The sequence below is a fragment of the Phaenicophaeus curvirostris genome, chromosome 25 (assembly GCF_032191515.1).
Source record: "Phaenicophaeus curvirostris isolate KB17595 chromosome 25, BPBGC_Pcur_1.0, whole genome shotgun sequence".
Taxonomy (NCBI): Eukaryota; Metazoa; Chordata; class Aves; order Cuculiformes; family Cuculidae; genus Phaenicophaeus; species Phaenicophaeus curvirostris.
This window is the reverse complement of record NC_091416.1, coordinates 7,351,801-7,376,722: the sequence shown is the minus strand read 5'-3', so window position 1 is coordinate 7,376,722 and position 24,922 is coordinate 7,351,801. Positions and strand designations below refer to the sequence as shown.

General features: G+C 49.6%; 1 protein-coding gene across 3 annotated transcripts in view; it reads right to left on the bottom strand.

Moving 5' to 3' along the window:
- KIRREL3 (kirre like nephrin family adhesion molecule 3) overlaps window positions 1-24,260 on the bottom strand; it is a 424,782-nt gene extending 400,522 nt beyond the window's left edge. For 2 of the 3 annotated variants that reach the window (XM_069876503.1, XM_069876504.1), the window contains exon 1: window positions 24,125-24,253. In XM_069876503.1, coding sequence (XP_069732604.1) covers window positions 24,125-24,185 — 61 coding nt within the window. In that variant the 5' untranslated portion in view covers window positions 24,186-24,253. Of the gene's footprint in view, window positions 1-24,124 lie in introns of all 3 variants that reach the window. The other variant, XM_069876505.1, reaches the window with a different exon arrangement.
- Between the last annotated feature and the right edge of the window lie 662 nt (window positions 24,261-24,922).

Sequence of the window (24,922 nt, the reverse complement as noted above, 5' to 3'; positions counted from 1 at the left end):
GAGCTGAAGGGCTGCTTCTTCACAGCAGGTCAGGGGCTGCTATGCAAATAATAATAAATACTTTGCACTTTTCAAGCATGCTTTACCCAAGTGCTCTGCAAGCACAAACCGCACTAGAGCCTTGCAGTATCTGGAAGGAACAAGGGAGAAAACAGGAACAGACACTTTGCCCAAGACAGAAATACAGAAGCCTCTTGGGTGAAAGCACAGACATTTGATAGCACCAACAGCTTTCCCGACTCCCCCGTGAACGCGCTCTTCCATCGCCAACCTCACACTCGTGTGGCTGGCAGCTTTCTAGCAACAGCAGCTCAATATCGATTCAGAAAACAGAGTCATCTGTGGTTCATTACTCCCAACAGATTTCATAAGGGATCCTGCCTGATGCTTCAGCTGCTTCTAAGCCAGCTAAGCCTGGAAGATCTGGTGCTGGTATAAAACAGTAAAGCTTCTTATGAAACATCTCATATAGGACAAAAACTACCACAGGGACACGTTCACCGAGCATTGAGAGATTCGCACATTATTAACTGGCTTTTCAGGAGGTCTCCTTGGGCTGGAAAGCAAGGTGCCGGGGAGCAAAGCACGCAAAGGGGATGAGGATAACCAGATCTGCTGGTCAACTCAACAGCTCTGAAAACCAGAGGTAGCTGAGAACAACTGCCTGTGCTGCACCGAGAGGAAAAACTTGTGTCCTGCAAGATATCGGAGAGGGAAAGAAATAACCCAGGATGGCTACAGTGAGACTAGTACAGAAAGACACAAAAGAAGGTAGCACTATCAGGTTTCCAAAAGACTCCCACACCCAGGGAGCCCCAAAGCTGTGACGCACCATGGAAGATTTGTTGAAGGCTGAAGGAGCAGTTTTCCTGCCCTGCCCCAAGGAGCCTGCAGTTTACACCCTGGCAGGTAGCATCCCATGCCAGCCATGAGGGTTAGGATCCATCCCAGTGAACATAAGGGAGTTGATAGCGGTTTACTTCCAGCAGCCAGTGCTACAAGAGACAGGGGACATGCAGGGAACAGGGACTACAGGCAGATGGGAGCCCCTGACCTGCGAGACAACAAAACACAGCCATGAAAAAGGACTGTTCCCTTCATCTAAAGGGCTTCCAAGTTTCATCTCCAGAGAGAGAGGTTGCATTTGGCACTCAGACACCAGATCCTACAGCTGATGATGGAAGAGACAACTCGCAAATATAACCTGCGGAGAACTGAGATTCAGGATCCCAAAGCAGCCGAGCCCTGACTTGTCTACTGGAACCAGCATCACTGTACTGCTAAGATACAAACCTATTTTGAAATCAATACGAAGATTTATCAATCCAGGAAGGAAATATTGACTGACAAGACATCCTAGTCGGTAGCAATCCCAAAGGGTAATAAGATCCGATGGAGATGGGGGAAGAAATTCCAATCTGTATTTTGTCTTGGGGCAGAACTCTGCTTATGCTGGTTATCAGGGCCCAGGAGCAAGCCAGACTCCACTATTCTGCTGCTACTCACACTGAGCATCTCAGTTGCCAAGGTCTGGGACAGCACATCACCGCTGCATGATGAAAAGAGAAACTGTGTTAGCTGCTAACACAGATCTGTCTGGCTGAGGACAAGCTGCTAATACAGACTGCCTAGAAAATCATAGCAAGAAATTCAACCTGCACAGTCAAGGCCAGATTCAGGTGTGTTACTCAGTGATGGCAGGAGTTCAAGCACTTAAAGTGCCTTTTGAAACCACAGTAAAATTATGCCATCCCATCCCTCTTGGAAACGGACTCTGCTGAATATCAAAAGCTCTGAAAGGCAAGAACAAAACAACCCAATCCCAACAAACCAGCTCTGCTTGACTGGGGCTGGGAGAGTTGGTTGCAGCAGCTTCCCTTTGTTTGTCAGCTAATTGTCTGGATAAAAATACAATGAAGGGTTTAAGTTGCCAGAAGGGCATCTTCAATATAGAGATAGGGGTTGGGAAGAGATTCAACCCTACATTTCTAAAGTTGGGAAGCCAATGCTTTACCTCCAATCTCACCTTCAACCATATTGAACAACCTGATCAAGTTGAAGATGTCCCTGCTCACTGTAGGGGGGTTGGACTGGATGACCTTCATGGTCCCTTCCAAGCCAAACCATTCTGTGATTCTACTCAGCCAGGCAGCAAGGATTCCTGAGGTCCTGCAGATCCACACAAAGCACTGAAACCAGCTGGGACCAAACTGCAAAAGTACCACCCTGCAGCTCCAGCGAATGGAGATCAGCTTCTGCACAGCAGGTCCAACTTATGTTTACAAGTTTCTAGGAAGCCATCACCTAAACTCTCCCTTTATTCCCTTGTCAATACTCACAAACAGCTTTAGAAGAACAAACAGCTCTTTCCAGCCCTTTGTAGACTCCATCAGTCCAATACTGCCTTGGGATATCTCACATTGAGGTGACTCCCTGGCACTGAAGAGGTGGGAAGAGAGGCTTAGAGAGCAGGGTTTTTCTTCAGTGGTGCCTGGCATATAGGCTCAAGGCTGCCAGCACCCAGGGAAGAAACTGGCACAATATGACAGCCCTGCAGGAGGATAATTGGGCAGACAGCACTGTGCAGACAAACTAAAGTGTTTACTGGATTTAATATTTAATCGCACAAAATGAAGAGAAAGAAGCTGGGGAATCAGAGCTGCAGATAGAGATGCACACGCACGCCGGGCGCTGTGATGCCTCCACACCAAGCTGAGCACCTAAATGAGACAAAGTACCAACCTCAAGAGCACCAGCTTGGATGCACCCATCACGTTGGCTGCTGCCAGGCTCCCTTCTGCTCTCCCCCCTTGGCAGAGAAGGACCTGCCATCCCCTTGGGGCTGGGAGAGTGCAGCATGGAGGGAGGCACTGCAGGCAAATGGAAAAGCTCCACGTGCAGCAGTCACGGAGGCACTTCTGTGTCCACAGGAGGCCACAACATTGGTGAAGAGTTTACAGGGGAAGTCGTCTCAGGAGCAGCTGAAGTCCCTTGGTTTGTTCAGCCTGGAGGAGACTCAGGGGAGACCTCATTGAGCTCTGCATCTTCCTAACATGGGAGGAGTAGGAGCAGGCACTGAGCTCTTCTATCTGGTGACTAGTGATTGGACCTGAGGGAATGGCAGGAAGATGTGCTAGGAGAGAGCTATGATGGACATTGGGAAAAAGTTCTCCCCCCAGAGGGTGGTGGAGCACTGGAACAGCTCCCACGGAAGCAGTCAGGGCACCAAGCCTCACAACATTCCAGAAGTGTTTGGCCAATGCCCTCAGACCCACGGTGTGAACGTTGGGATTGTCTTTTCCAGGAACAAGAGTTGGACTCAATAATCCTTGTGGGTCCCTTCCAACTCAGGACAGTCTATGATTCCATGAAATCCAGCATGTATAACGTCAGCTCCATGCAATCTGACCTGCCTCGACCAACCCATAGGCTCCATCCAAACTCACATAGAAGAAAACAATTGGCATCCACATCCCAGCATAAAAACGCTTGTAAGTGTGAGACACCTGAGAAGGGTCTTTTCCCCTCTGCATCACTCAAAAAAGTTTGGCTTGTAAAGGACATCTCATTCCCAGGATGTTCTTCCTCATTCACAAAGAGATGGCTTACACCAACACTTCTTGGATGGAAGTATATATACAAGCAGGTCCCCTCCACCCTAAAACATCCAGTGGGTCCCGTTGAAACTGCTTAAAGTTGTTCACTTGCTCCCTATAAAGGGCTTTCCACCACCATTTTTCTTTGGAGGCAGCGTGGGAGAGCACAATCGCTGTCAGACACACTCAAACCTTTTCTATTCCATTTCCAAAAGGATGCCCAATCAGCTCCAAATGAGTCACTGAAAAGCCCTACATCCCACCGAGGGAAAAGCCTGAACTATTGTGTGACTAAAGCCGCTGTTTGTATTCTATCTCTGCATATGGCCAAACTTGGCATGGAAATTAAAAGGAAGGCTGGCTCCATAAATATTGCAGTGTGAACAACACAGAGGTCTTTGCTGGATTATCACCGTTAAAAGGAACTGCAAAGCATCCAACTACACAAATGAAAGATGTTAATAGAGCAGTCCCAGCGGAGAGGAAGGCTGTATATTACAGGGAGCTGCTTTCACATCCTGCAAAATGTGCAGATTTAAATAACGTTCCCCTTTCACACAGAATAAATCTCGGCTCTTTCCACAAAGAATTGCAGCACATGCCTGCGCCAGCCTACTCCAGGGGCAGATGGCTTACGGGAGACGCGGGTGACGGATTGAAGACCTGACATTTGTGTCCCTCATTTGATGCAACTGTACCAAATAACTCCACTAGACGAGGCTAGGCTGTGGCATGCCTTCATATGTAATCTTCCTACCCACAGTACTCTCTAAATACAAAAAAAAAAAAAGGGTTAGACAGATTTTTGTCTCCAACCTTTTAATTAAGCCATTAGTCTCTTCCCCCTTAACCCACACAATGAAAGGAATGAGAAACTTGTCTTTACAGGAGCAAATGATTTCCCTAGAGTAATGAAGATGCATTATCATACAGAAAAAAATCATTACTCGCTATGTCCAGGACAATGCGATTGCTCAATTACTCCACTAAAACTGGTAGCGCCCTTCCCAGCAGCCCAGGCGCAAACTTGGAAGAGATGCATCCAAACCTAAGTGCCCAGAAAAACATCAGTTGTTCAGGAGGAGACTTGGACCAATACAGAGGTCCTACTGGAATTGTTTCCCAAGCCTTTGCTCCCTTCACCTGTTGGACACCTCAGCAACTGGCAGGAGATCGCAGGAGGATCTTCTCCAAGTACTTTTCAGTAGCAAAGGGCTTGGACAGTTTCCCGTCCTATTAAGGTCTCCGCTCTCCCAGTAAGGATTCAGCAGGAAGCCAAACGTGATGCAAAACGTTGAAGTCCCTCTAGGACTAGGATGCTTTTAATAATGTTTTGAGGGAACAGGCCACATGATCAACAGCAGGGAGTGGATTCTCTGACCTAGCATGTCGCTAAATCACACCATCAAGGAGACCTCTCTTGATGAGAAGTGACCACACAACTCAAGTTCAACACCAGGGACGACCCAGCCAGATTTGTTGCAATGCATGCAGCAAGGATTATCAGCTTGGGTTTTGTTCCCCTTGGAACAGGCTCTAGGCTAGCTGCAAAATGTTATTCACCCACAACTCATCTCATCAGGATGATCCAGCTCACAATTTCCCCTCTTCATCGCCCCCAAGATGATTAAGAATAAGATTTAGTCATCTAACTAGGGCCCCATTATTCCTTCAAATATGTAATTTCAGTACTTCTCTCACCTACCAAGACACCCATTAGGAAAATGACTCATTAGCTCTTCCCCCTGCATCTCCAGCACAATACTTCCAACACGCCGATGTGGGTCAGCCAATGCTGTTCACGATCTCCCATCAAACCCATTCAGTTGTTTGGCCTGAAACGGGGTGAGGATCGGGTGTCAAAAGCAAGAGCTTTCTATTTAGACCCTTTCCCCTCTACTTGAAGCATTTAGTTTTTTCCACCCCCAAGACATCTCTGAAGTTAATTTACTTTTTAAAAGGGTTTTTTTAAAGTCTGAACAAAGAACACATCATATCAGATGAAATGTTTTATTTTACCCAGAACAAATATTTCCAGTCTTGTTTTCAGTTAACCCAATAAAGCTTTGCTTCAGTTTTTCAGTTCAGACAAGGGGAAAAAAAACACCAAATTTAGAGCTCCACACTCAGCTCATTCTCTAACAGTTGTCAAAAAGGCTGCAGCTTGTGTTAATATTAAAATACAGCTTTAGCAATTTATGAACATTATCTGGAAAGCTAAGGGACAAATTAGCAGAGATGAAGTGAGTTACCCCAGATAATGCAGTGACATTAATGCCTTTTTATTGTTCAACTAATTTTAAAGAGATACAGGTTTACACTGAAAAGCACAGAGGAAAGTGTGATGGGTTGCACAGGTTTGAGATGATTCCCTGAAGCGGTGGGCAAGGTGCACATCTCTGCTGAGGGTGCTGCCTACGTAGTTTCAACACGGCGTTTTTCAAGCCATGGCTACCACAATTAGGTATCTACAGCAGAAACACCACTCCTACTGAAAATAGCAAATGCTTTAGGAAAAAGCAGGGATAATATTGCCTCCTGACCAGGGTGTGAAGCTGTGGCTGGTCTCCTAAGGTACCACTGTAAATCTTTCTCCACATGGACTGCAAAACCCTTGCAGCAATGTTCAGAGAAGCTGATGACACAGAGCTTGGGAAATCACTTAAAATGCGTTCTGGTGCAGGATGGCTCTTGGAAAGAGTTGGAAATGTGTATTGTCTTAGAGATGAGGCTCCAGCCTACACTGGACCCATGGTATTCAGCTCTTCCAGAGCAACACTCCTTACAGCTTCCCAAAAATCATTCCAAAGGAGATCTTATTTTTTTTTACACTCATATCCTAGTGAAATTATGCAAAAATTGGGCTCCTGGACTAGATCCCTGCATGCCTCAATTCTTTGCACGACAACTGTGATACTCTAATACTTTGGAGAATAGGGGCTGTAAGGCTCGTGATCTCCAAGACTTCCAGACAACCTCATGTTGCTGTTGGGGGTTTCATTCACAAACACAATATGTGCAGAGTTTCAGGGCAACCAACAGTTTGCAGCTGCACGAGGTACATTCCCCATCGCAGCCAGTGGGTATCGCCGCTTAGTTTCAGGCGCTGGTGCCGCATACGGTGGTTGCTTTAGTTAAATGCAAAGTAGCAATCTCTGCCTTCACATATGACAATTGCCATGCGATTTCTGTCTCATTAAGCTCTGAAACGTAAAACAAATAGGATTTATGTGGCTGCTGTTTGGCATTCGCTTGCACAGTGTCAAGTCTTGCCTTTAATGGCTCTTCGGTCTCATCACTGTCTTGAGATCATTTGTTGTTTGGAGCTAACACGATACCTGATGGTTTCCCACCACAGGCTGAAATACTACATAGGGAGAAGACACACACAGGGTAGATCTATCAAGCAAACCCTCCTGGTTTTTTCCTGCCACGCTGTGATACCCGCTAGTATGGATCTCTGCTGCAGAGTCCTGTGCCTCAGTTTCCCTCCTCTACCACTGCCAGGTTCACAGCTTATTCCGTTCCCAGCCCTCAGCCCATCAATCCAGCACATTTATATACAGCGACTTGCATTGTGCATGGAATAACAAGCTCTGAAAAGCACTTATTAGTAAGGCTGGGATGACAAAAAACTACAGGCAGCATTTAGGAAGTATTTTGGAGGACACGGGCCATCAGTCAAGAGCTATTGTACACACAGGAAAGCTAAAGTTTGGTTATAAAACATGATTCTCCCAAGTGATAGGTGATGAGAAGAGAGGAAATGGCCTCGAGTTGTGCCAGGGCAGGTTATATTGGACATCAGGAAAGATTTCTTTGCTGAAAGAGTTCTTGGGCACTGGCAGAGGCTGCCCATGGGGGTGGTGGAATCCCCATCCCATGTGTAGAAGATGGGCAGATGAAGTGCTTAAGGGTCTGGTTTAGTAGCGGACAGGTACAGTTGGGCTTGATGATCTCAAAGGTCTTTTCCAACCAAGCGATTCTATGATTCTATCAATCATTCAATGAGGCAGAGAGAACTGTCCCAGTAAAGCACACTGTAAACTAATTGTCTGGGGTAAATTTAACAAGTGCCACTGGTAGACAGGCTGACTGATGCTTGAGACATGAAGATTCCTGACCACAGCTCTTCAGAGCCATAACTCTGATCCTTTTCTTCCAATTCCAAAGACCAAGAACCCACTGGTGCTCCACAGCCTGGCAGCACCAGCAAGGCTGCTCCTAGACTCATGGCATCTACAGTAACACAGTGTCCTGGAGCCAAGTCAAGGGGATTCCCTCAAACCACAAGATTTGGGATTACGACCTGTGAATGGATCATAGAGCACCAGCCTCCACAGCCGAAGGCAACCCAGCAGCCCAGCATTAATGTTGAGTTTTCCCAAAAGCAGCTCAGTTTTGGGTGCCCAATTTTGGTTATCTTAAAAGGCAACACAACTCAAAGGATCAGGCAAATGTGTGGTATTAAAGGTGCCTCAGAACACTCCAAGTCAGGCACCCAGGTGCATCTCCAAGCTCTGGCAGCTGTCGGATCCTCCAGTCTAGCACAACCACCCAGTGATGCTCAAGGAACTAGAAGCAAGATAACAACCCAACTCCAGCTCCCTGTGGCCCATCCCACTGCACCTGCCACAAGGCCACCTTCTCAGCCCATAAAATACTGTCATCTCCAGCACAAAGCATCTTGCAAGCAGCACAGCAAGCATGCGAGAAATTGTAATGTTGGCAGCACAAAGCAGCATGGAAGGAGATGTATTATGGAAAGGCTGCACTACTAGGGAGAAACACAATGACGAAAAATGAGGCTTCTACAGGAAGCACAAAGCTGGACATTGCTCGGCAAAGCCCTGCTCTGCAAGCCGAGGCGGAGAACCTCATACAAAAGCAAGGGCTCCCACTGATGCCATTGTTGGGCTCGGAGAGCAGAGATTGCTCTGGAAGAAAAGCAGACCCCGCGGCAATTATTTATTGCCACGCAAACATCTTCTTTCTCATCTTTTGTTGGTGCAACACAGACCACACGTGTCTCCAGCCAGGGAAAGAAAAGCTACCAGCAGGATCAAGGCAGGCTGAGATTAATCTGGTTTCACGTAGATAAAAAAAACCTTGAGCAATCAGTTTTAAAATTAATATTAAAGTTGTAAGTCACCTTTGACTATATTAAAATATAAACTGGAGCGTACAATAAGCCCCAAGTAAGCCCCACTGGCAGTCAGAACAGCTCCCTTACCAACCTCTAACATCCCCTGTAAAATAATAACTGGAAGCCAGAATGCTCCGAGAAACTCGCTCTCCTGGGGCAGCACGATGTGACCCAATTCCTGCTGCCATCTCAGAAGCCCTCACTTGGCCGTTGTTCAGCGTGCAGTAGAAGTCATCTAGGGAGAGACAGAGAGGTGGCATGGAAAGACTGAGCATTAAGCTAGATGTCAGGTGCAGATGTGGGGCAGGGTGTGAGAATTCAGAGGGGCACGAGGCTGCAATTCAATGAAAGCACCTGGGCTTCAGCACCTTTATCATCTCCAGCAATGGCATGGAGTTTTGGGAACTGGTTTACTCCCTGACTTTGGGTTACCCTACCTTATCTGAAACTTTCTCAACATTTCCAAACTTTCTTCTCTGTTGCTGACTTTGAAAGAGGCCAAAAGGCTCCCGTGGAGGGAGAACAGCATGGGTGGACCACAGCAGCACCAAAGGAAGCCGGCCTCAGCAGCACCACATGTCATGGCAGAGCAGGATTGATGGGCATCACAGCCAAAATCCATATGCAGCAAGGTCAGCTGCTGAAATATAACAGAAATAACAGACTGATGATGAAGGGAAGGGTCATGGACTGATGAGGAACTCGGGTAGCTCCAGCCAGCAGGTATCAAGGGCTCACCCTGAGCATTGCTGCAAAGTCAAGGAGAGAACAGGGGCACGCTATGATTATTTCACCCATGGCATTCATCATGAAGTGGCTCATCCTGGCTATAATCAGCTCTAACACAGCAGAGTTTCCACTTCAATGTGTGGCCAGTCCATACCCACACCCAGTTATCACCAGTGTAACCTTAAAGAGGCATCTCTGGTTAGTTAAGGTGGGCTGAAACTGTCCAGGTGGTCTTCATAGACAGTTGCCTCCACAAGGGATCAGAAGGACCGAGCCAAGAGCTGCTGGAGCTGAGACCACCAGCTTCAACCCCTTATTCACAACAGGCAAGTGGATCTTGGGAAAACACAAGGATCCTGGCACTGCTGGAGAGTTCTGTCACCAGAGCTGCATGACTTGCTTTCCAGCAGGCTGCTGCCTGCTTGAGAGGGCTCCAAATAAATAAATAAAGCCAGTGCCTCATTAGCATGCAAATCTATTCAAGCCCCCATTTCAATTTGAATTCTATGCATACGATCAGTGTGCAAAATGCAAATTATACAAATGCACCCATATGAAGAAACAAGCAGGAACTCTGCACAAAGGGATTAGGGCCAGGCTGCTTCCTTTCCGAAGATTACAGTGCTGGAGGGGGGTTTTGTCAAGGAGCATCCTTTAATGGTCACCAGTCATGCAGCACTGAGCTTTGCCTACAAACTGCTCTAAAAAGTGCTGCGACTCTGACTTCAGCTGCTGAAGTGACGATTTCTCTGAGATGGGTTGCAGGGGAAGGATCAATAAACCAACAACAAGAGGCAAGGGGTGTTGGAGCATCCACACAGACAGCCAAGGGTCTCCCCAAGGGAGCAGCACCCAGTCAGATTGGCACGAGGGGACCACAGATGTTCTTGATGCTCCTCCAGCAGCCCCCAAAAGTCGGAATTGGCCAGCAGCTCCCCAGCACCAGCCACTTCACCTGGTCAGGAAAGCCAGCTCAAGGCAGCAAGGTGGGTCTCAGGTTGGCTTCCCGATGGCAGAGACCTTCATGGTCACCAGCACCATGCAGTCCCACCTTCCTAGTGACAAGGGAGTTGATGCTTTCCTAGTCTTAAAAGGGCTTAACCCCTCCTTTCCCTGGTCACCTTCCCTGGAGGTGTTTAAGGGACGGGTGGATGAGGTGCTGAGGGACATAGTTTAGTATTTGATAGGAATGGTTGGACTCGATGATCTGATGGGTCTTTTCCAACCTGGTGATTCTATGATAGGTTTGCAAAGAGGAGAAACAGAAGCCCAGCTTGGAAGGGTTAATGTAGACCAAGGTCAGACAAAGAAAACCCCAATGCACCCAATTTTAGCCAAGTAAGGCTCTGAGCTCTGCTCCAAGAAGAACCTCCACTCCTTCCTCCAGCTTACTGACCCCACAGCGTGGGAGAAGCTGCTCCTCGTCAGACACGGGGCTTGGGCAGAGCAGGCGAGAGGCTCCATGCATTCACTGCTCCCTCCTACGTGCGCAAAATTCTCAACCCACCATTTATCGTATTACATTTTCATTTTAAAGTAAATATCTGTTTTCAATTAGTACTTACAGTGAGGGGCATGCATCACTGAGAACACTTATTTCTCTTCCTTTCATTATTAGATTAGAACTCGCTCAAGTTTAACTACATTTAACAGCAGCAGAGATGTAACCGTTCTGCAGGCACTAATCCACTCCCCACTTCCACCCCCAAAAGGGCCCCAATTCAGCTAATGCAGCCTCAGCACTGAGGCTCCAAATCAAGGTGCTGGCACAGAAATTACTGCTGTCCTGGCCAGCCTCAGAGCCTGCCCATCAATTCCCTGCACGTCCTGCCTCCAGGCTCTTCCAAAATCCCATTGTTTTACCATCTCGTTGCAAAACCTGACCCCCTCACAATTTCATCTCTGCAGCAAGAAGGCTCACATGGACTTCCCCAAGGTTACAAGAAGTGAACAAAGCCCAGAGCAGAGACTTGCCTGAAGCCTTACAAGCAAACCCAAAAGCGTGGGGGCATCAGCCATGTCTGGTGCACCACCTACTCATTCATTCCCATTGGATGACAAGTAAGAATGTCACATGGATCATAAAATGGTTTGGGTTGGAAGGGACTTCAAAGCCCACCCAGTTCCACCCCTGCCATGGGCAGGGACACCTCCCACTGGATCAGGGGCTCCAAGCCCCATCCAACCTGGCCTTGAACCCCTCCAGGGATGGGGCAGCCACCCCTGCTCTGGGCAACCTGGGCCAGGGCCTCCCCACCCTCACAGGAAGACATTTCTTCCTGAAATCTAATTTCAATCTCCCCTCTTGGGACACTTGGCCAGCCAGTACTTTTCCCAAGTCTCCCAAATATATCCCAGCCTCTTCCTCTTCACCCCAACCAGGGAAGTCCTTCATTCCAGGGAGATCATCTCCCAGGACACCCAGGTGCTGCCTGCTCAACACTCTGCTAGAGCTCTCGTAAGCATAATAGTACTATTATACTTTGCTCATTATGCCTCATTTTTATTACATGGCCTCATTAAGTTAAAAAGCCTCTGTAATTTAACTGCATCTCTTGGTCTCCGCACGGGGGCTCCAGCTACGTTTGTCATCAATCACTTCATTAAAAACACAGGACAAAAATTACTATTACACCCATTACTGCCCATCAATCTCTTCAATTGCCTCTCAGGTCCTTTCTTTACCTGCTCAGTGCACCAGGGCCAGATGAATAGCATTGGTACCTTTATAATCTGCCCATATTTTCCAATAATTATGTGCTGATTTTAAGGGTGCTTTCAGGGGAAAGCAAAGAGGGCACACGCAGGCACACTGTGTCCTCCTGGCACACAAGAACAGGCAAGCAAAGCATGCAGACCGAGAATAATAAATTGTATAACAAGACAATAACAGCACAATTGGATTGAACCTCCCACAAGATGCTTTATGGCCACACAAGTCAGGTTAACACGGTCCTAGAATTAAATATATTGTGACAAATTGGCACACTGCGAGAGCCATCATGGTTGGTTCATTGGCCAAGCCAAAGGTAAGAAGAGATCTGCACCCCATTTACAAACCCTGGAGAAGGATGACCAGCAAGTGATAGACAAATGGTTCTTACAACAGCTTCCCAGCATCTCTTCATCCACTGGAGGCCAGTGGTTCTCTCAATCGTTTGTGCACAAAAAGAAACCCCTTCCCGAAGCCAATGTTTGAATTGCAAATATCAAACTATGGTATTTCGACATGTCCACTTCAAAGCTTCCAATCCATAATTCTTGGATGTTTTCTACTCCACAAGTTTCAAAAATTCAACTTTTCTTCCTGATTTTGAAGAAAACACTTCCACTGGGATGGCAACTCTGATCTGCTCCAGTCAGCAGGAACTTGCACAGGTTAAGAACACTACATGAATTTCTGTGTATGCTTGGGAGAAAGCCAAACCACAGAAAGAAACCTTCCTGATGCAGAAGAAAATCAGTACGCAGGATGAAAACTTTGCTATAACCACCACTGCAAAGACACTGTCATTGAATCATAGAATGGTTTGGGTTAGAAGGGTCCTTAAAGGCCACCCAGTTTCAACCCCTACCATGGGCAGGGACACCTCCTGCTGGATCTGGTTGCTCCAAGCCCCATCCAACCTGGCCTTGAACCCCTCCAGGGATGGGGCAGCCACCACTGCTCTGGGCAATCTTGGCCAGGACCTCCCCACCCTCACAGATTGACATTAGCCACTTGGCAACTGTGTATGGTCCTTTTCTCTTTCTTGAGAAGAGATTTTTCAACTCTTTGCAGCTTTTCTCCCCCAATCCCTACCCATTTCCAGGGAAAAAAATCTGCTTTGCCTGGCTAGCATTTCCCCCGTCTGGTTTGCTTCCTTCGCAGAAAGGTTGAGAAAAGGTAAATTTGGGAGATCACAGGTGCTACACAAGAACCTGCCAGAGATTCTGAGCAAGTGCAGTGGGTACAACCTTGATGGAGCCAGTACCTCCCAGAGAAGGAGGAGAGGAAGGTCAGAGGTGCCAGCTCTTTAAAAGGAAACGCAGCCTTAGAAGAAGGTTTGCATCTGAAGCGTGACAATCAGATTGCCTTGGTGGTTGCCTTTCTAGCCAGCCCAGTTGATGGAAGAGGGCTTTGAAGATTTCAAAGGGCATCGTGTTTCCTAGTTTATCACAAGTGTTGATCTTAAACCAATATTATCATTTTAAGTGTGACCAGAGCAAAAGAAATCTTCAGAAACTGTCCCTGCTGCAGGAGATAGAGGCAAAGAAAGAAAGATCTCTCAGACTTACAATACCATGCGAGACCCCGACTCCCGTCCAGCCCATCAGTGCTGCGGCTGCTATCATCGCAGCTCTGTCAAGAGGCGACATTTACACAGTTCTGGGCTTGACAGCCAAAGGCACTCCTGCTCTCCCACAAAGTTCCCCCCTCTGCCCTCTCTGAAGCACACATCTCCGCATCGTTTGCACCAAGCCCCTGTGCTGCTACCCAAGTGGAGGGGAATGAATGTTTTCTGAGCGGTGGCAAGCAGGGACATGCATCATCTCTCAAAAAGCCTTCTATAGTCCCTGCCAGGAGCAAAAACATCCCAGATGGATGAAGAGCCACCACATCATAGAATCACCAGGTTGGAAAAGACCCACCGGATCATCGAGTCCAACCATTCCCATCAATCACTAACCCATGTCCCTCAGCACCTCATCCACCTGTCCCTTAAACACCTCCAGGGAAGGTGACTCAACCCCCTCCCTGGGCAGCCTCTGCCAGTGCCCAATGACCCTTTCCATGAAAAATTTTTCCTAATGTCCAGCCTAAACCTCCCCTGGTGGAGCTTGAGGCCATTCCCTCTCGTCCTGTCCCCTGCCACTTGGGAGAAAAGGCCAGCACACTCCTCTCCACAACCTCCTTTCAGGCAGTTGTAGAGAGCAATGAGGTCTCCTCTCAGCCTCCTCTTCTCCAGGATAAACACCCCCAGCTCTCTCAGCCGTTCCTCATAAGGCCTGTTCTCCAGCCCCCTCACCAGCTTCGTTGCTCTTCTCTGGACTCGCTCCAGAGCCTCAACATCCTTCTTGTGGTGAGGGGCTCCAGGATTCAAGGAGCATCGGATGATGCCCACCCCAACGACCAAACCCTGAACACAAAGTCTGCACACTGACCAAGAAAAAGCACTTGGTGAATCTTCCACCTCTCCAAGCAAGGGCAAATCACAACATCCAGGATGTGATGCTGGATCTCTAGGCAAGCACAGACCAACCTGGCCTGACGCTGTTATCTAAGTGGCACTCAAGAGCTGGGCTTGCGCAGGTAGACTGTGAGGGACAGCAGAGCTGGTGATGTTTCCCTTGGCCTCTGGTCGGGAAGCTTAAGCTGGAAAACCAGCCATTGCTGTCTGCCAGGTACAGAAAGAAGATGCCCATATGGAGGTTACCTGGAAATTTGCATCATTATAAGAACAAATAAAGGAAACAACAAGAATACTAGCCATAACCAGGCTTCAGCTTAGGCAGGAAGAGTTAATTTACAGCCACTCAAAGCTCTGACATCTTCAAACTTTTCAGTCTCTGGACAAGATGAGGAATAAGCTAAGACAGTGTCAGACTCTGTGATCTGGAGGACAAAACACTGCAAACAGCTGTGCCTAATTTTAGCATCTGTTGGTTCTGTTTCTTCAGCACTTGCGGGTGTTGGAGGGGGTGGCCCCGTCACTCCCAGCTTATTAAAGACACAGCCAGGAGAAGAGTGTTAAATCACCCTCTGGGATTAGCTCATGGGAGAGAGGAAAACACAACCCGGCAAGGCACCACTGACCAGCGATGGCATCTGATCCCTGTCACTGCTGCAGGATACCCCGTGTCCCTAGGCACCGTGCATCATCTCTGCCAAGCTCATGCGTGGAAGGGGAGCAGCAGCAGGTCAGGAACAGCCCCACTCTTCCCTCCTGTACCACCACCCCAAGCTGATGGCATCACCGCTACATGCAGGGTCACCTCCAGTCCAGAGATGCACCTGACCACGCAACACGGGTACCATTCCCAAGTGGGATGAGAACCCAACTCAGGAGAGGGATGAAGGCTCCCCACCCCAACCCTCAGCCTCTCTGCAGCACAAGGGAGGGTGTCCAACCCTGGATGCTGAACCCCAAACCTCAGTCTTGATGCTCTCAGCCCCACCAGAGCTGGAGCCCAGCAGGTGGGAGCAGAGCAGGGCTCCATGCAAGCGCTGCTGCTGCCACCGCCAGGCTGAACTGGAAAAGTGATGACAAAAGCTGCATTAACTCTGCCAGCTGACCTGGTTTGAGGTTCAGAATACTCGGGTATTCCTTCCCCCGTGCACCCCGGGGGCTCCCTTCCTCTAGCCTGAATTATTAAGACACCCCACATGTCTGCAAGCTGTTTCTCCGGCGCTGTAAACGCGCAGCCTAACGAGGCGAGAGCCGCAGTTGGACTCTGCTCTACAAACGAGCTGCAAAACCCTCTGCCTGCTCACCAGGGCTGCTAGGACACGACTGGGATGCTCTGCTCAAGTCACCTGGAACAGGAATATCCAGTCATTAAAAGACACGCTCTGCAGAGTAACAAGTCCACGCAGACCAGAGGCAGAGACAGGCAGTCGAGGAGCTGATAAGGCTCATCTGCCTGCTAACGATTTTGTCTACAGTTATTTTTGTGCAGCTGGGAACAAGTGGCTACAGTCAGCTAGTTGCCAGCTGGGGAGAAAGCAGCAGTTTTGCATCCTTGGGAATGGAAGCACATCAGCTCCCCACAGTGCTCCCAGATTTTCTCTCCTTGCTGGCAGCATTTGGCACAGACGGACCAAGACAGCAGCCAGTGACATCTCAGCGTGACCGGTGAAGATGCAAAGTGAAGTGGTAAAGAAAAGGGTTTTCCTGCACACACAGCTCAAAGAAATTATTTGAGCCTCTGCTGACAACTGAGCAACACCTCAACATGCTGGCTGGATTCAGATCCTTTTACAGAAGCCAGATGCCCTTGCCTGTTTGGCAGAGAGAAACTCATTTATGCAGCTGCAGGCAGAGCAACCAAAGGTGACCACCACCTCCCTTCATCCACCTTCATGTGCAGAAGCCTTGCCAGCATGGACCAGCATCACTGTGGGAAGCCTTGGGCTGCAGGCAAGCTCAAGGGCATACAGATAGTTCTCAAAGCACATGTTCCTCACCACAAAGCAGGCAATGGTCCCTCACCCCTTGGCCTTGCTTCCCCATGACTGCCAACTGCAGCCAAGCAACTCCCAGTTTGCACTGGAAAAGGCAGCGGTAGGTCCATCCCAGCACTGGTGGCCTGGGCAGCTCAGCAGGATGGATACTATACTCATCCTGAGCCAGCAACTCCACTCGCTCAAGCAGACACTGGCTAAACCAAGGTTTCTGCTTTGGGTTGCCTGTGAAAGGTGCTTTCCAGAGCAGATGTGTTTGGGGGGAAGATCCGTGCACCCCTTCGCACCTCATACCATCAGCTCCCCCCTGCTGTAAGGTGCCTCTGTACCCTATCTCCACACACCCTTGAGATCCAGGTTCCTCCCATCCAGAGCAGCTCCTTCCACCCCATGCTCTCAAAATCCCTCCTGTTGTCACTGGCCAGCCTGTGAGTTCAGCTGTCTTAACCTGCTGCTGAGCATACAAGTGGGGCTGACATTTATTTAATCCTCATAGTAATGTCGACTGTGTACTTACCGAAACACCTCATGCTTATGGAAGACATTTGTTTCCAAGCAGCTTATGCTAAATTGCAGTGATATAAAGGAAACACTTATCCAATATTGACATTTACTGACTGGCAGAGTATAGCCTGAATACTCATTTATGCTATTGGAGGTGGGGGGGAGCCTGAGAAGGATTCAGATCTTTAATTTCTTATCTTTTTAATTAGTTACACGCTGTTAATGAGTGAATGAACACCTGCCCAAAACACAAGGTGGGACTCCAGTGGCTTCTCCCACTCACTCCCTGCCTGGGAGAAAATAAAGCAATATTGGACCCGCAGCACAAGGCTTTGATTCTTCATCCAAGAGGAAGTTTGAGAAAGTTCATCCCTTCCATTCTTGGTGCATATTTCAGCTGTAATTAAGGCAGGCTTCGCTAGCCTGCAGCGTACATCCTGCTGGGCAGCGAGCTGCTTAAAGCAGAATGCTTTCTGTGTTCCCCTCCCAGAAAGACAGGGTGTCTCGCCCAAAAGGCTCCTGGAATCTCCAGCCTGTAGGTGCTGCAGCATCCAGCCCCCAGCAGGGTGTACACACTATGTTTTTGCCCCATGCCCTATTGAAAATGACACCTACAGACACCAGAACATAATCTCACCAGCACTTACGAGGTCAATTAGCCGCCATCTGACCACAAACCGCAGCAGCACTTGCACCAAACACGCAGTCATTGGAAACAAAAGGAAGCATCTACCAGGAAGGTGATTCTGCCCCTCTATTCCTCTCTTGTGTGACCTCATCTGGAGTATTGTGTGCAGTTTGGGAATCCTCAACATAAGAAGGATATGGAACTGTTGGAATAGGTCCAGAGGAGGCTACAAAGATGATCCAAGGGCTGGAGCACCTTCCATACAAGGACAGGTTGAGAGAATTGGGATTGTTCAGCCTGGAGAAGAGAAGGCTCCAAGGAGACCTTATAGTGACCTTCCAGTACCAGAAAGGGGCTACAAGAAAGCTGGGGAGGGGCTGTTTACAAAGGCTTGTAGTGATAGGATGAGGGGTAATAGCTTTAAATTGGAGAGGGACAGATTTAGAGTAGATATAAGGAAGAACTTCTTCGACATGAGAGGGCTGACGCCCTCGAACAGGTTGTCCAGGGAAGTGGTGGTTGCCCCATCCCTGGAGGTGTTCAAGGCCAGGTTGGATGGGATCTAGTGGTACGTCCCTGCCCATGGCAGGGGGGTTGGAACCAGATGATCTTTAAGGTCCCTTCCAATGCAAACTATTCCATTATTCTACGATTCCATTGCCCTAGTTTAAAGTCTGAGGTGCTCGGCCTCAATAGTCAATGAGCAGCATTATTAGCAAATCCCTCAAACAATCCAACTCAACAACTCAAACAACAAAAGCTCAGCTTTAGCTTTTGTTGTTGAGTCAACACATTAATAGGAGCTCTTAAATTCGGTTGTTAACTCCAGGCTAACAATGCCAGCGTTCCACCTTCCACTTCCACAGCCTGAGACACAGGGAGGCAGGATGCCCAGAGCCCACTGGAAGAGGTGCACTCCAAGCATGGGTAGATGTTAAGCTATTTAATGAAACTCAGCAAAAGAAAAAGCTACGGAACAGCCAAGTGACCTCCAGCTCCTTCTGCTCTGCTTTGGAGGCTGCTGCTGCCACCAGGGAAAGGCAAGCACTTGAGCCTGGGTCTTGCCAGCCAGGCAGTGAATAAGCAGTCTCGACTGTACTCAAAAGGCATATTGAACCAGGACATCTGTCAGGCCACAGTTTCCAAGCCCAGAACCCAGCGTTTGCTCGTTCCTACCACACTGCACTGTTTAGAAATTGATATTTTCCTCCTCCTGCCTCCAGCAGTCTGGAGTTGAGACTTGCCTGGAGGTGCAGTGAAGCAGGGGAATGGCAACCTGCGAGCTTTGAGTAGCATCAGGATCCCGCTATTCAACCCTCGCCTGGAAAGAGCAGCATGGGCTTTAAAACTTCATTTCTTCCCAGCCAAGAGAAAAGAAATCCCGCACGTTCCCTGGCATGTTTGAAATTAATTCTGCAGGCGATGGATTCGCATCCCTCCCTGCAAGAGCTGGGACAACTGCCAGCCCCGAAGGCAGGACAGAGCGCCTTAAAAACTCACAGCTCCACCAACTGCCTTAAATCTCAGCAAATAAGCAAGCCGCTGATTTACAACCAATTTGTTTTACTACCTATTGATTTATAAAATAAGCTCGTCCAGGGTCACTACTGCCCTGGGTCTCTCTTTGGCCAGAGGTAGCTCCTGATGAAGTCAAAGGAAAGACTCGCCTCACTCCTGAACAGAAGCTAAATAAGGACCTTCATCAATTGTGGCTATAAATTTGCTGGTCTTTTAAATAAATAAAAGGGGAAAAAAGCTGTTTAATCCTACTGGAAGTTCCTTGAAGGGATGTAAAGTCAGTTCTCCAGCAGTATTTTCATAAAGCCCTTTCCACCCCACCTCTGGCACGCGGCGGAGCTGAAAGCCGGGAGCACCATGCAGACTTGCAAACCTGATCATTATATTGGAGGTTTGAAGCGAGACACACTCTCCATCACAGACTGCTTGTAGGAAAACAGTTTATTCAAAGACCTTGATCCTCAGCAAGCTCACAACCTAAGGGGGACATAAGCCTCCCCCCTGTATTTACAGCTACAAAGGGAAGAAGAGCATTGAGCATTTTTATTCTAACATATGCAGGCCAACTACAGAGACCAGGAGCTGGGAACACACAGGGATTTCTGTGCACGTCTCTGCTCCAGTCGGTGTCCCCTAAAACAACAGGGAAGCAGAAATAATCGACATCTGCCCGAGATGTGCTGTGCATAAACTGCCCATGGACCTTTGCCTGCCCTTGGGTGGGGAGGCTGGTAGGGATGCAACATCAGCAGCAGGGCAGATGTTCTCCCTCGCTTTCCTCCCTCTGGTAAAGGACACCTGAATGAAACCACAGCTCCTCCAGTCTTGTGCTTTTCAAATAACCCAAACCTTGCAAGGAAGCCAGTTTGAGGAAAGTCATCTGCGGGCCTCACGTGAATCTCACTGCAGGCAGTACAGATGGGGAACTCTAAATTGTACTAAAACAGACATCAGGAGACACAATGCTGCACTTCCCCCCCTCATGATAGGGCAGACTGGACAACACCAGCTCTAACTTGGTTCTTATCAGTTTCCCTCCCATGCAGCTCAGCTGTGAACTCCTGTGGCCCCACCAAACCCACACTGTTCCACCAGCAGCATCTCCCATCCTCACAAAGCACTTTCATAAACCATCACTGTCTTGTACTCAACCATTTTTAGCTGCAACTTCTTGTGCTGCCAGCACTCTTCCTTGGCTTAATTTTTAAAGCCCATTGCTCATTTTGAGCACTCATTTCTGCACTCCTTGTATTTCCCCAACAGCTCCCCAGTGCCGAGACTCAACTGCTGGGTTTAGGAAACAGCCTGACATGCTCCTCTTGCAAAGCTACCCTGGTCTGTACATGGCAGGAGGAATTAACTTTAAAGAGGGATCACAACCACAGATTTCAGGCTTCTCATTAGCAGGCGCACGGCTGCCAGACAGAGCAATCTAAGTGCCTCTTCCATGAGTGAGCTGCAAAGAGGAGCAAAGCCATCAGCCCTTGGAGCTGCACACACCTCCCAGCACCCTGTAACCTTGCACTTTGCTCCTCGTCACCCAGTAACTTTCCCCAAGATGCTAAAATCCTCATCTCCCAGTCCTAACCGGTGGTGGTGGGTGGAACTGGCCTGGTTTCTCTCATCAGTTTAATTCCAGCCTTCTCCACTCAGGGGCTGATGAGCAGCCACTGGGAAGTTGAGCCACTGTTGCTGAGAACGAAACCCTCTGACAGAAGATTGCAAAGCACTGGCTTCCAGGGAGGAACCAAGTGAGCTGTGAAGGAGAAAAACATACCCTGCAACACCCAGAGAACTTGGTATTCATCACCCGAGGAAAAGCAAACACGCCTTGGGAAAGGGAGCCCCGGGCAGGCAGAAATCTTCCCATCCAAGGTAAATTTCAGATCCTGCCAAATCCATCTGGGTTGTTATACAGACCCACAAGAGGTGGTTGCAGGTACATCTTCAGTGATGCTCCTTCCACAGCCCACCTCCCGCAGCTGAGCCGCTTCCCCAGTCGCTTCCAGCCTCACCCAGTGTGGCTGAGCCTGGGGCAGAGGAGGGTGGGGGGACCTATTCACCTGGCAGAAGCAAAGGCAGCTACTTTTGTGCCACAATCGATTTCTTCCCACCGAGGTGTACCACACATCTGCTCTCCACAGGAGGAAAACTGTGCTGCAACTTCACCTCGCCTTCCACCAAAGCTGTGGTCCCAACAGCTTTCAGGGGTAGAAGACCAGGGAATATCAAGGGAAACAGGAATCACAGACCTATCAACAAGGTGAAAGAGAGAGGATGCTCAAGGGAAGGCAATTTGTTCTTCCTAGATCACCTCAAGAGCACAGAAGTCAGCTGCAAGGAACTCGTCCTCCCAGGCTGAGCGATGCCTGGGCGCATCCAGGTGCAGCACAGCCCAGACAGGGAGCAACTTTCCTCCTGCAAGCTCAGCTGGGAGCCCAGGTTTGAGCCTGCACGCTTTGCAGAGACAGCAGGATGCCGGTGTGCCACACGGAGGCACAGGGCCTATGAAGCAGAAACCCAAGGGCATAGGTGTGCAGATCTGGTGACGAAAAATGCCTTTTTGGTGAGTCTTTTGTGTAAGGGAGCTTTTTTTTTAAACTAGGATCTGAACTATGGACCCAAAACAAGGCTTTCTGCAGAGATGATCCTCCCCATCCCTGCTGCCCTTGGTTGAGGGGAGTTTAAGTCCATTCTGAATTATAACAGCAAATTCCTTCAAGCCACGTTACAAGCAAACACAGCCCTGCCTGCTCCTTGCCCACTAAAAGGAGCCACTGAAACTTCTGACAGGCAGGGTCTAGTGATGTTGATTGTTCCTTCAAGTGAGTTTTGGACCACCAGAGTGAGGTAGGACATCCCTCTGGGTGCACACCTACCATCCCATCCCCACAGCCCCCCACTCCTTAGGAGCACCTTTATCCAAGGGATGCCACCGCCTGTGGACACAGCGGAGCAACCACGAGGGGAGGCAAACACGACAGAGGCTGGAAAATCAGCTTCAGCTCTTCCATCCAGGCCCTTCCTCCCCCCAGCATAGCGTGTGGTTGAAGGAATCCTCTGCATGAAATCCTATTAGGGATCCTTTGCATGGTTTCACCCCCAAAGCGAGAAGCCACGATGCTGCCACCAGCCCTTTCTCGTGCACGGCGAGCGGCAGCCCCGTAGCATTCAGTTCATCCTACGGGAGAAACCAGGCAAAAACCACTCTGCGAGAGACTCTCTGCCTCGAAACCCAGCATGAATAAGCAAGGTACCAGCTGCACGCTCCTGACAGTACAGACAGGGAGACAAATCAGCTGAGCGGAGCCGAGCAGCCACGGCAGCTCATGAACACGAGCGCTATTAAAAAGTGCATCAGCCCTTATTAAAAATAATGGCTGCAAACAGGAGAAGGGGAGAGAGAGAAGAAGCAAATCCCCGCTGGATCCCAGACACAAACTTATTCAGCTCCACTAGCAAAGTGCCATTTGACCTGCCGGGAGTGGAGACATTCGTGGGAGCGGGGAGAGATGGCAGAAGGCCAGGATCAGCTTCCAAATTGCTGAGATCCCTGAACCTGCTGTACAAGGGAGAGTTCAAATTTGTTCAGCCAGAAACCTACACGGAAGGCACAGTGGGTTTCCTTTTGTGCAGAAGCAAAGGCGAGTGCAAACACAGCTTTCTCCCTGAAGGAATATTAGTACAGAGAGAGGGAAAGAGAAAAAGGGGAAGGGAGGGCAGCGTGGGAGCCCAGTATTGCATCTGAGCTCAGGGAAAAAAAAAAAAGAGATATAAGGACAACCAGAAGCACAGCCACCTCGAAACACAGCATCCCTGCACAGGGAATAGGGCGAAACGCAGCGTATGGCGGGTGATGCTCAGCAATAATGTCTGGCTGAGCGAAAAACCAGCTGCCTGTAGAGAAGCACTACTCTCTCCAAAAGTTTTATCCTTCATTTAATCAACAGATGGACTGGCTGCGTGGGTTTGGGGTTTGCCTCCCCTCCTTTTTTTTTTTCTTTTTTTTTTTTTTAAAGCTACCCCAAGCCCTCCCCTCACAAAAGCGGCTTTGGGACCAGGGTAGCTGACACAGATGGTGTTTGACAGCAGCGTGGCGAGGGGATGCCCAGCAGAAAGGCGAAACTAGGGGAGCTCAGCATCCTCCACAGGTGACGGATGGTCCAGGGACCAAGCGCACAGCCCCACGTTAAAGACAGCTTCCCAAAACACTCCCAAATCCTTTATTTATTTATTTACTTTTAATTTGAGGTGGGGGAGGCAAGCAGGGAGCAAAGTTAGGGGGTAAATTCCTCCGGATTCCCACGCTCGGGAGGCGCGAGTGGCTGCTGCTCCCCAAAACAGCATCTCGGGGTCTCCCCTTGGAGCGGGGCTGCCTGCACCCCCCACAACCCTTCTCCCCCCACCACCCCCAGGACCAGAGCTCTCCTTACACCCCATCTCCACCGCGGCAGGCTCTGCCGGGCTGAAGCCGCCTCCGTGCCAGCCGGAACCCTCCATCCCCTCTTCCCCATGAAATTTAGCATCATCCCCTCCCCAGGAGCGACGAGAGGACCTGGTGCCGACGAGGAAGGGGGGGTGTCGCTGAGCAAAGCGGTGTTTACACACAAACACGATCTAATTAACGGAGCTGGAGCTCAGAACTCATTTGCATGCTAAAGATTTTCCCTTTTTTTTTTTCCTTAAACCAAAAACCGAGCTGCCTCGCCAAAAAAAAGAAAAAAATACATGAAAAACTGTGCAATCCTCATTTTTTTTCCCCTCGTGCAAGAAGCAAAAAGCACACCCCCCCTAATAAAAAGCTTCTCTCGGAAAGTCAAGTGCAGCGCGGGTCCTACCGTGGCTGAGGATGAAGAAGCCGAGGAGGAGGAGGAGGAGGTCTGCCTGGAAAGCTCTCATTCCTCAGGGTGGGCTGGGGGGTCCGGGGGCTCCGGAGGCGATGGGAAAGGGGGGGTTTCAAGCAGCCACCGCCCGGCGGCTCCGCTCGCCCGGCTCCATCGCCGCCCCCCCAGCTCCTCCCCCGGCGGCGCTGCCCTCACTGGCGGAGCGAGCCCAGCGCGATGCTGCCTATTGCGGGGGGGGGGGGGGGGGGGGGGGAAGGAAGGGGAGGGGAGGAAAGTGATGGAGATGGGGGAGTAACTTGCCGGCAGCCGTTGGGGGGGGCGGCTCAGCCCGGGAGGGGGCGGTTTGATTGGAAAAGGAGGGGGTTTATGCACCCCCAAGCGCTTGGGGAGGGGGGGATGCGCTACTTCTGCATCAGGTGGAAGGGAGCAAGGGATGGGACCCCCCCCCCGTGATGCTCCCTGCCCCAAAGGGGTGTCTTTGGCAAGAGGAGATGGGGACACGTGTGCCCCTCCCTTGCCTCCCTCCGTGATGCTCCCTGCTCCAAAAGGGGTGTCTTTTGCATGTGTGCCCCCCAAAAACGCTTGGGGAGGGGGGGTAAATGAAGAGGGGAGTAAATGAGTGAGAGCCTCAGGAGGGGATGCCACCCCCTCGGTGATGCTGCCTGCCCCGAGGGAAACGGGGGGTCGAGGGGGTGGGCGTCTCCCAGGGCTGCTGCGTGTCCCAGAGGGATGATTTTTGCAAAGAGAGGGGAAGGGGGACACCTGTGTGCACCCAAAACGTTTGCTTGGTGG